The sequence below is a fragment of the Lepisma saccharinum genome, chromosome 3 (genome assembly GCF_977018435.1).
Source record: "Lepisma saccharinum chromosome 3, izLepSacc3.1, whole genome shotgun sequence".
Classification (NCBI taxonomy): domain Eukaryota; kingdom Metazoa; phylum Arthropoda; class Insecta; order Zygentoma; family Lepismatidae; genus Lepisma; species Lepisma saccharinum.
Genome location: NC_139231.1, coordinates 56,396,729 through 56,409,423, shown reverse-complemented (window position 1 = coordinate 56,409,423; position 12,695 = coordinate 56,396,729). Strand labels below are relative to the sequence as shown.

The 12,695-nt window shown below is 37.8% G+C and overlaps 1 protein-coding gene across 7 annotated transcripts in view; it reads left to right on the top strand.

Moving 5' to 3' along the window:
- alt (SMC superfamily domain-containing protein aluminum tubes) overlaps positions 1–12,695 on the top strand; it is a 233,372-nt gene that overhangs the window by 199,163 nt on the left and 21,514 nt on the right. For 6 of the 7 annotated variants that reach the window (XM_083118594.1, XM_083118597.1, XM_083118600.1 and 3 more), the window contains 2 exons: positions 2,217–2,369; positions 11,367–11,441. In XM_083118594.1, coding sequence (XP_082974720.1) covers positions 2,217–2,369; positions 11,367–11,441 — 228 coding nt within the window. The remainder of the gene's footprint in view (positions 1–2,216; positions 2,370–11,366; positions 11,442–12,695) is intronic. The other variant, XM_083118598.1, reaches the window with a different exon arrangement.

Sequence of the window (12,695 nt, the reverse complement as noted above, 5' to 3'; positions counted from 1 at the left end):
CTGCACAGTGCCCGAGTAATGAGCTTATGTTGGGGAAGATGGGTGTCTTTTTTTCACTTGCAGCATGCTATGTTCGTTGAATGCACGTATTCAGGTTGAAGAACAACTGCGTAATTTTAGACGCCAGAGGAAAGTCTTTTCGCCTTTATGTTAATTTGGTTGAGTTTTCTCGTGTAAGGGTGCTCACTTCCACAGGAGCAAGAAAATCGGGGCAGAAATACTTGGCACTTTTCAGTAATTATAAGACTATTGATTAGGGATGGACAATATCAGAAATTTGATATCGCGATATATCGTCAAGAAAATATTATCATCGACAATATATCGCCGACATGATATACATCGCAGAGTGGTAAGCACATCACGCTACGATGCCAGGTGTCCCGGGTTCGAATCCTGGCCTGGGCATGGATGTTTGTAAGTGTCCATTCATCAATTTCATCATGTCATCACTCATCCCCATGTTCGCAAATTAGCCAAAAGTGGCACAAAAGGCGAAGTAAAATAAAGTAAATCAAAAAAAAAATTCAACAAGAAGATAGAAATTTTTTTTACAAACAAGCTCCCCCCTCTTTTTTTTCATTCCCGTCAACTATGAAGGAATCAGTAAATGTGTGGTCAAAGAAGTGAATAGTGATCAAGTCTCGTCAATTTTCCACTTGCATTTTGGTGGAGGGGAAGGGTAAACTAAGACACCTCAGTCATCCACATTGTGTCCAAACTCTAGGGAAGGCAGCATTTAGAGAGAATCGGTTTGGCAACAGTGCGCTTGTTGTCTGAACCTGCGACAGAAGGACCGGCCCATTTCATCTTCACGGGGAATGCAAGAAGTGCCGTTTTCCCTTCTGTCCCTCAGCTGTACTCTGCCTCTCCCCTCCCTCCTCTCACACAAAAGCCTAACATCTGGAAGTTGAAGGTCGCATGGTGGATGAAACAGCTGCAAAAGCAAGAAAAAGGAGGGAGAAGTCTCATAGTCAACAGAACAGGTTTCTGCCAAAGTTTAAGACATCGTCACGGCTCAGAAAACATATAAAGCGGGAAACAGGAGTTACAGCGAACATAAAATTGAGGTGAATGTCCTATTATTTAACATGACATTTTGCCGGCACCTGACCGGATGAACGTATTAAGCGGGAAAACGTATAGGGTGTTTTTTTTTTTAGAGTGATAGAACTTTGAATTGAAATAAAACACAAAAAAAAATAAGTTTGAAGCCAATTGCGTTTTTATTTGAAAGATAACTTTCTGACATTTACTTTTTGAAAATAATTTCCAGCATATGTCCACCACGACTAGCTGTGATGAACTGGATTCGATCAGTCCAATTTTGATCCACTTTTTCAACTAATTGGGGACGTTTGTCGTTAATAACACGAGTTATGTTGGCTTCCAAATCGTCAATTGTTTCTGGTTTATCAGCATAAACCAGAGACTTTAGATATCCCAAGGAAAATAATCCAGTGACGTTAGGTCACATGATCTTCGGAGGCCAATTCACTGACATCACCGATATTTCCGAAGTGCTCTATACGTTTGGCGAACAGAACATTGATTTTGGAAATATATTTCCACAATTTGTAAACGTTGTTGCGGCGTCAGTCTTTCCTTGATAATTTGCTAATGCTCACTGATATGAAATGACAAAACAACATGTCATCAAAACAAAACAAATGACAGCTATCCCTATCGAAAGTTCTATCACTCTTAAAAAAACACCCTTTATAATGCGGGAATGTAAAATCGAGGTTTCATTGTACATGTCTTTAATGTGCATAAACATATAACAAAGAAATTCAGATTATAATTTTTTTCTTCCTTGAGTGGTTCTAGAAAATGCAGAAATGTATGTTTCTCGTCTAGTCATCTCTGGCATTTCATTTCTTGCTGTTTGAACAAATTTGGTTGCTAAATTGTCAGGTGCCGTACCTAAGTGTTATGTATTAGTCACAAATGGTGCCTAAACATCAGTCATGTTTCAAAAATTGATTGAGCCACTTCAGTGAGTGAGCATGTTGACTGTGACCACAAGTCCTAGTGTGACATGGATGTTTGTGAGTTACCCATGTAATCACCTTTCTTCCTCGTTGTTACAATTAGTCAAAAGTGGAAGAAAACAATGTAATTATGGTTGAAAATTCATTTCACGAAGGGTTAAAGTAAAAATGTAGTTCAAATGTGAAAATGCAATACATATTCTGTTTGCATTTTGCTTGCAGGAAGGGATGCTGAACAGGCTGCAGAACCACGTCGAGCAAGAGGAAGCCAAGTGGAGGCAGCAGTTGCAGGTCAAGGAGTCTGAACTGGAGGCTGTGCGGACTGAGAGGGAGAGGTTAGAGCAGTCATTCGAAGACGTTCGAAGTGCACAGGAGGTAGAGTAACATTGATGTAGGATATGCTCTCTTGCTTCTAGTGCATGAGCAGGCATGCGATTGGAGGCTCAATGAGAGAAGCTGTTTCTGTCTGAGAGTTGCATGCATGGATTGGAGTAGCTTCTGAAGTGAGGCTCGACTACATATATATCTGCCACAGTTTGCAGTCTTGCGTAACTATCAAATTATTCTTGATAAATATATTAGAGCTGAGCTGATACCACATTCAAAAGAGATTTTCTTGCTATATTAGCCGGGTGAATTCGGGAAAGGTTTCTGAACTTTTGAGGGAGAAATGTTGCTCTCTTCTACATCTTGCTGGCTGAGTAAGTTGCCACCTGGCCAACCCAGTCTCGAAACTGAAGTTTCCAGGTTTGAGCACCAGCCTTGTGTCTGGATGTTTCTTTCTGATCAATTCCATCTCATCCTCATCATCACAATAAGTCACAGAAAAGGGGTGTAGATAAGAAAAAATATATACCGTATTTACTCATGTGTAATGTGCACTTTTTCCAAACTTTTTGCTCCGTGCGTATTATGCACGGAATAATTCGGACAGCCAACAAGGTCATTCCATGATTTTGTGACACTTGCATTGATTTTTCATGTTTACGGAACCCTATCATGTTATATAATGTTGTAAACCTTGAATCCTGCAGTTTCTGAATATGGCAACAGTATTCCATTCAAAATAGTGACACTATGTGAAATGCGGTTGAAATATCTTCATCACAAAATGAAGGAACATTCCAATTTTTTTGGTACTTTGGATGAAAGAAAAGCCAATAAAAAACAAAATAATAATTAAAATGTATTACTGGGCAAATAATATATATATATGGAGTGTGTAAATACCTTAATGGAAGAAATCTTGTGCTGCTAACTGCTAGTTTGAGGGTCCTCAATGTGCCGTATAAAAGTTTGAAGGCCATTTCCCACGATTTTTTACCTTGTAATCTAATGTTCTGCGACACCAACAATATCAGCATATCAGCAGTATTTGTTGGTGAAGAAATAATAGAAAATAATTTCCTGAGCACTGCAAATCCATAACATAACTTTGATCTAGCTGTCTAGTATTACAGAATAAATAAGGTGGTTAAAGAGTGAAAGCTTTGGGATGCTGAACACAGTGAAGGGAGAGGGGGGAGGTGGTGTGGGTTGATAACTCATGGCATACACAAGTGATCAGTGGCGTAGTGTTATAGTACCCCCATATGCCTGGCGTTCCCACATTTAAAATTACAAAAGTGCGTAAATCCTGTTAATATAAAGTAAAACGTGACTAATTTCATATATGTTTGACCTTCGTGGCATTATAATAGCTATTTTTCACGATCTGCTTGCAACTCTCCACTAACAACACTCGTTCTAGTATTTTTCCCAATGCCTTTTCTGGCTGGACGCCGAGCAGGTTCGGCGTAAAGGACTCTATATTCCTTGCTGCCCTTCTGGAGAGAAAGCTTTGGTCTCTACAGCATGCTCTTAAATGTTCTCTCGTATGCCAGCGTATGGACCAGAGGTCTACCATGAGTGGTTCATGTGACCCTTCCTGCCTTCTGATGCAGACGACAGCGGTAGAATTCCTACCCAGTTCTTCGCGCTCATGCCACTCGTGCTATGTGATGTTACAATATGCAATATTGACTGACGTAACTTTACCAAACTCAAATATACCACTTCTTAATGGCCAGTGCATTGTATAATTTATCACACGAACAGAGATGTGCATTAAAAACTAAAAGATCAACACAAGTTTTGTCAAATAAGTTGGTGAAGTTCTCGTGGTAGAAATTCAGCCTGTGGCTGCTCTACCACTTAACCTGCAGAACTATTATTTTATTATTATTATTATTATATCGTTAGTATCTAACTGCTTAATATTTTGTCAATGGAAATGTTTAGCATTCATTTGAAAACTCTTAACATCGAATGGTCTCTGGACAAAATTATTTTAAAATATTTATCAACATTCTCAAGATGTAATAAACAGTGGTCTGAATTACTAATCGGCACTGTTATGTCAGTTGAGTGTATGTATGATAGTTGGATCATCCGCCCACCTCCGTGTCAGAGTGTTTTGCACAGTGAGCCAAGACGACAGTGGCCCCTGATTCAAATCCCGGCGTGAGCACGGGTGTTCTTTGTGAGTGTCCCTTCTTCAATATCATCACTCATATTCATATTCGTGATTAACCAAAAGTGGTAGAAAAGCGAAGTAAAATAAACCAAATCAATCAGTAGTTGGATCATCCACAACAATGACGTCTACTGTTGTGCAGAGGCGCTTGTGATTCAGGTAGGTTTTTAATGACTTGTGTCATGCAGAAAGGTATAAAAAAAAGTATAAAACACCAGAGTTCAAAACATTTGTGGCATAGTGAAACATCTCATTTTCTAGCTAAAACATGCAGAGATGATGTTTTATTGAAAACCCAGCTGACTTCAGGCAAATAAACAATACCTGTAGCGACTAATACCATAAGTAAATTATTAAGCAAGAAAGGGTGTTCCCACCCGAAATGTCCATGCTATGCCACTGCAAGTGATATACTTTTTCCTCTTCGTCCACATAGCAACAAGTGATTCATTGAATAGGTATGATGTCATTCACTCTTGATTGGCATAACAATAGCTTTACGACCTACAACTAAGAAAGCCATTTCTTGAAACTGGATTATTCTGTGCATTATATATGAGATATAACTGTTTATCACTTTTACCCATCAAAAACCAGGGTGCACATTATACACGCACGTACATTATACACGCGTATATGCGATATGTACAAAGAAACAGGAATTGAGATAAGATGAGAGTGATGTTAGGCCTTGAAAACTCAGAATTCACCTGGTCAATAATCTAAAACTAAACTCTGTCGCTCCATCAATTTGAGGGCAAGGACTTTTCATGAGGTGATGCAATTATTGTTCACTGGAAAAGTAGAGTCAAGTCACATTCTTCGCACCTTTTTTTTTTCACTAAAAATACTGGTGAATTCACTTGTGAGAGAATCTGAATCTTAAATTAACAGACATTTAAGCACATGAAATTCACTTTTACCACAAAATGTTGGCATCGAATTTATGAAAAATTATTTATTTTGTCTTAATTCCCAGGATAACTTGTCAGCATTTTACATAATGAGATTTGGGAACTGATGCCTGCTGACACAGATTCAACTGATACATTCTGGTACTTCAGCTCAGCCTTAAAATTATGTATAAAATTATTTTTCTGATATTTTTTGCATTGTGAGGTGAAGCATTTGAAAGATATATTTCACATTGTATCTAAAGATATCTGTTTGGCGGTTACGCAGAGATACGTAATTGACTCTGATAAACTTACAAACTTACTTCTCATTTTTCCACGTAAATGTCTTCCATGATCGATTTACGTAGAAAAATAAGAAGTAAGTTTATCAGAGATATATTTCAGGAAGGTTATTATTTAAGTACAGATCTTATGCAGTGAAGGTAATAGTTGTAACTATAAAAATTCACTCTATTAAACCAACTGCATCAAATTTGCATTTGATGTAAATATTATAAAAAACTGCTAACATGCAAACCATAGGATATAATTAATTACGTTTTTGTGCAGTAATAAGGCTCAACAATTGATCCTTGCATTTATATATACCTTTTTACTTGGTTACACATCATTATTTTTTTTTAAATTAATGGTGCAGGTCATAGTGAACACTTTTATAGAATATCCCAACATGAAATAAAAATTTAAAAATTATTGGTATGCAATAATTTGAAGCTTTGTACATGTGGTGGCAAACAATGGTTTATGAACAACCAGAGTTAGTTTTTTTTTAGGGGGAAATTAGAATAACCTTATTTTTAGGAACATGTAATCTAAGCTGGAAATGCTGATGGACTAGAAATTCATACATGCATGGAGGCAATATGGATTGGCCATATATGCACATTAGAGTCTGTTAATGATAACATTGTATTTATTCTGAAAACCCATTTTCTTTAACTACACCAGAGATGGCCAGACTTGCTTAATGCAGGAGCTACATTTTGTAAAGTCTGGTCTTTGAAATAGATATTATATGCATTTTGCATAAAATTATGTTTGTTTATTCAATAAAGAAGACATGAAATGTATAAGGAAATAGAAAACAGTCACCAGACAGAATAAGTTGTAGATATTTTGACCCATCGTTGCTTGATAGGAAAACATTGGAGAATGGCCAGGTCAGAAACAAAGGCAATAGTGGTCACAAATAAAGAGGAAGTGGGTGGGTAGTGTTGTGGAAAGTTTACTGGTTGGTTGTATAAGACCAGGTGATATGCAGGATGATTCAAAAGTCTGGCACCATAGAATAACTCCATTAATAGTACAGATAGCGAAAAATGGAAAGAAAGAACAAGTGTTGGAAATGTGTGGTTTTCAATATAATGTGCTTGGATATTCAACATAGAATGCAACTTTGAGGCTGTACACTGGTAGAACCCTCCATGCGAATGGAAAATATCTTGTTGGCACAGGCTTTGTCCTTCAAGAGGATATTTACGTTTATGCAATACCATACCCTGCTAGGTAAATTAAGAATTGATGACCATAATTAGAGGTAAAGGAAAAAGCATTGAACATGGGACACGTGGAGCCCCTCTGCCCCACACCACTCCCTGCTCTCGATCCCCTTGTGTTATGGCAAGATGTTCACACATGAAAACATGTGTACACTGTGCCACATCAGGCTTAGGCACCCCTACGACTGGCGGTGCATGGATGTGTATGTTAGGCACACAATTCAATACCTCGTGGCGAAGAGCCCCCTTTAAAGACAAAGCATGTGGCTTCAAGGCATTTTTCGACCTCATTGAGCCTTGTAACATGCCTCATGGTGCATTCTATCTTTGAAATCCCAAGCACATTAGATTGAAAACCACATATTTCCAACAACTTTTCTTGTTTTCCATTTTTCGCTATCTGCACTAATAACAGTTGTCTTTTGGTGTCAGACTTTTTAATCACCTTGAATTTGCAGTCGTGGATGGGTGCTGCCTGGTAGCAACCATGTATCGTTATTGGTATGGATGGAGGCAGGGATGTCTTGCTTTGTGGAAAAGGATGCTTGTTAAGTAGGTTGAGGGCTCTGGATGTTTCCCTAGGTAAAAGTCAGCAGAGATACTGTGCATTCAGCTAGTCTGGGAAATATTTAATTATGTTGCAATCATGGATAATATGATCGGTATACAGTGGAGGCACATTGATTTGGTTCTGACTCTAAAATTGTAGGTCCAGTCCAACAAAGCCTATCTTGGCATTAAGTGGACTTCGAAATTTGTATGTATGTGTGTATGTGTGTGTGTGTGTGTGTGTGTGCATGTGTAATTACGTACGTTTCCTTTGTGGAATTTGCCAATTTTTTCAATAACTAAAGTAAGTCACTTCTAAAAGAAACATGACAAATCGTTTCTTGCCGAGAGTGTTTCAGTCCTTATACAGTGATTCCGTACATAACTGACCAAGTAATGCATTTGATTTTCGTATTAATCATGTTGACAACAAGTGGTTACAGATTACGACACCTGCTTTAAAAAGGATCACTCTTGAAAGCAGCTACTTGAAATATATGGTCATTTCCAAGTAAGGGTCTTTCTTATCTAGAAAGACAAATAAATTAAGCATTAATTATTTTACTTAGAAATTATACTTTTAAATTATGTTTGTACATCTTTTAAATATCTTACCCAGTAAGAGGTGAAAGCATAGTATTTATTTCTTTATTCTGTTCCCACACATGAGCTACTCTGTTGTAATTTATTATTTATTCTCTTTTTTCTCCTTTTGTTTTAATGTCATTCATGTAGGATACAACATATATCATGGAGAAATAGTAAATTTTAAAAAATATTGCACTAAATTAGGGTTAAGCAGTGTTACAATAATGTACCAGTTTTGGCACAAAGGTATCTGATAATTTGTATCAAATTTAAAAAAAGGATAAACTCCACATTCACTACTGAATCTTTTTCACAATGAAATGATATCTTTTAGTGGGAGAAAACCTAAATACTTTCCTGGAATACAAGTAGCATACATGTAATCTTTACCCTATTTAATACTTTTGTGTACAGTAGGAATTAGTCTGAGTTTGAATCCCAGCCTGGATGTGGGTGTTTTTACGAGTGACTCTTCATCAATTTCATCTAATCCTCTTATCCTCAATCCCATGAATAGCAGAGAAAGGACAAAAGAAAGAAAAATACATTTTTTTTATATAAGTGTGTTGCGCACTTCTTTTAGAAACAAGGTAAATCGTAGCAGGCACTTCTATTGCTGTTGTGGTGGAGGTTCTCTTTTGTAAATAGAGCTTTTGGCTCTCTAGGTGTAGGAGCCAAAGTTAGATTCTGAATGTATTTCCACTATGCACTAGGAGAGTAGTGACAGTATTGTTTTCATTTTAGTATATGGTAATCTATGATGTTTTTCTTTATCATACAATATTTCACTGCATTTATTGAAGGTTTAGGGGGTGAACTAGCATTCTTAAGGACCCCACACATGCTGCTATTAGCTGTGCTGAGTTTTGTTGCAGGTCACATGTGAGTATTTCGTGCATACTCACCCACACACTAAGAGCTCCACAGTATCATTCAGACATCACTGAATTATTATGACTAAACTAAACTAAACTTTGTGGTGCTAAAGCCTCTTGACATGCCTTCAGGCCTGCCAAGTGGCTTTTTTATTGGGTAACACGTGACCAGCACATTGAATCCCATCATGAGTGTTTTCTGGCTTTCTAGACCGCAGCCTGCTGCTACTACTACTTTTCACATAACACCCCAATTGTCCTCATGATGTTTGGACAACACAGATACTTGTAGGTTTTCCAACAGAGATTGAACTCTGAATAGTAAGATTGCTAACCATTTCGCTATGAACAAGCAAACAAGTCTAATGGGGGTAAGGTCCAATCTTTTGGAAACTGAACGTCTAATGCACATCACACATGAGCCTCAAATTGAGGTGGTGGTCCATCTTGTTGAAAGATTGCCTTAAATGTCGCAGTTTCCATTTTGTCGATCTGAGAAACAAAATAATTCTCCAGCATCTCCAGGTATCCCATGCTATTGATGGTTGGTTCAGCGAGGAAAAAAGTCCCAAAACTTTTATGTTTTTCACCTTATGGTGCTACCTGTGAACTGTGACTACGTCTTCTTTCACATTAGTGCAGAGTGAAGTTGTTCACATAGTTTCCTCAAGTTCTGCCTCATGGTGTTGCCTGTGGCTTAACCCATTAAAAAAACTTTCAATGTATACCATTTAATCTTGGAAACCCTGTACTTTATTTCAGTATATTAATTTACTACTGTGTATTTTATTCCATGGAACACTACTGTTATAGATTCAGTTATGAGCCTAACTTAAAATTATAGTTGCATTTTGTAAATTTTGAACACTGACCCAGAAGGTACTTGAAGTTCAGTTCCACCGAGGCCACAATCAAACAGGTTGTAATATGCAATTGTCACATTCTCTTTGTTAGGGGTGGTATCAAGACAAAACTGCATATCTTGTGTGTGGATGTCCCTCCCTGAGTGGGTCTCTCTAGTCTCAAAATATATAGTGTAAGCAGCATGTCACCCGACACTTTCACGGCATGTAGAGACCATTAATGCAAACAGCTTTTCGTAACATTTTATTATTTGAGGCCTCCACATTGGAATTATGTTAATGCTGCTGCCTTGTAATCAAGTAGTCCCAGGTTCAATCCCTGGTGGAGACACTGCACTGGTTCATAGTCCACTTTAATCTGTAGGTCCAGTCACAATTAGCCCATCTGAGCATGAAGTGGATTTAAAACAAACTTTGGCTTTAATTTTGATTTCTACAGTCACCACTACCTTTGCAATTACAATGTACAAAATATATGACCTGTCTATAAATAATGAAGTAGATGTACACTTGATATAAGTTTATTAATTTCAAATATCATAAGTTATAGTCACATTTTGTGACTTTCGATAGCTCATTTCCAACATTGCTGAACTCTACAATATCAGTTTTTAGCCATGGCATTTTTTAATATCTGTACACAGTCTAAACATTTCATATCAGTTCCTTTCCTTGAATTATGCTCTCTTCTTTCTGATATGGTTCATGTAATGGTTAAAACAGGCCATGTTCATGAAAAAAAAAGGTAAAAGGTAAAGTGTTCCCCTGTGCATAGCACCACACCATGAAGGCATATAGGGGGTGTGGGGGTAACGCCCCACACTTTCTTGATCCGGTCGTGAGTGGGGGTGATGTGATCAGCATCACGCCCCTGACTGCCTTTACCCCCCAGATACCCATGTTATTCGACGCTGGGTGTGCGCCGGGGCCGCTTCCACCGTTAGAAAAGTTCCCGGATTTGAACCGGCCGGGGATCGAACCCGGGACCTTTAGCATGGTAGTCAGACGCGTTACCGACTGAGCCACCGCGGCCACCATGTTCATGAAACAACCTACCAAATTACCAGCAGATAGCAATAGACTACTGATATATCTACATACCTCAAACACATCAATTTTTTCCACCACCAAAATGTTTTACAAAAGCCAAATTTAATGTTAGTTTGGTTCTAAATTTACTTCCCTAAAACGACCCACACACCCCTTCCCCCAAGTGGAAAATTCTGCATAAGCTCTACATTAGAGTACTTATGAATCACTAAGGGAGATTTCACACCAAAGTGACTCATGGTGTATGTCACCTGGCACCAGTCACACGCAGGCTTGTGTAACCTGTCATGCTCATGTGGTGTGAAATCTGAAATTGACTGGCTCATTCCCAAGTAACATGTGTTGCATGTCACTTTGACGTGACTGCAAGTACAATGGGCTGTAGTGCATAATATAGCAGCATGTGTGAGTGGGTCACTTTGAAATGGGTGAGGGTTAAATTTTCTCTTGTGATCCAGAAATGCCATGTTGCTTGTTCATATCACAAGGAAACATCTGAGTCTTTTTCTTCTGCAGGCAGCATCAGAGGTATGTGGAGTGCAGTTTGCCTTTAGCTGTATTGAAAAGTCACTTCCTACGATTATTAGTGAGGTATGGTTGTATGCTGTGATGCTTCCCCATGCTCTCTCTGTGTGGTGGTCAGGGGTCATTCTTGGGATACAGGTTTTCTAACTTCCCCAGCTTTAATAGATGCTTCTGTGAGTGTGTGAGTTTGTATGGGATTAAAATGTGAAAACCCTGGTATTCCAAAGTCTTTAACATATACTGTGACTCTGAAGCTTAAGTGTCCTATCTTTGAATCTGACTACTGGTACAGGAATTTATTTCCGTTTCACCACTCTCTGTCATGTAGATATTATCAGAATACACTACAAAATCAGAGATTCTAGGTTTGAATCATGGGTAAGAAACAGATGTGTAATTCTCATCATTGATTTCATCATTCATCGTCATTGTTGCAGTTGCAATTTACCCAAGAAGTAGAGAAGGAATGTTAAATAGATACAGCTTCATTGCTGACATAGTGGCTAAATATAATAAAATGGTTCAGAGTTTGACTTCCATTGGGGGTGCAACACAATTGTTCAAATCCCAGTCTCAAATAACCTATTTGATCATAAAAGTTATACAATTTATTTTACACTCTAAAAATTATGCTAAACTCCACCCCTTTGAAATTTGAAGTATGTTTTCATTTGATGATGTGTGGTTAGTGCTTTTGTCTAGTCACTTGAGGTAGTTCTCCTAATGTTAGAGAGACATGCACATGTCAGATTTTTTGTTAATAGCACTGAATTTCAACAACGAACAACATTTCATTGTTCTGGCAAATAAAATCCCAACTTTTATTTGGGAATGTGTAACAAAATGTAAAAAAATCATCATAGTTGACTAATTCATATTTATCACTTGTGTGTTATGAGTTGATCATGATCATGGTGAAGGAACAGGGCTCAAAGAACCTTGGCTCATAGTACGTCCTTTTAACAAGTAAAGTCAAGCTCTGGAAGGATTATGCTTGACAACATTGCTACAGGATTGCTGATGTTCTTCCTGGTACATCCATCTGCTCCAGTGCACACACACAATTGAAGATGATTGACATAATACACTCTGTAAGAAAAAAATAGCATCACTTCATTATTTTTGGTCGTCAGCATTTCGCTCGTGAATTATCAGTTGTTTTATTGATTTAATTCCACTTGTCAATTTGTTTTCCTAACAATTATATAAACACTATATCTGTACAATATATTTTTATTATTCAAGTCATAGTTACGTACATAATGCACTTGACAGAACTAATAACAAAATTATTGCAAATATAGCTTGTGGAACGTTTTC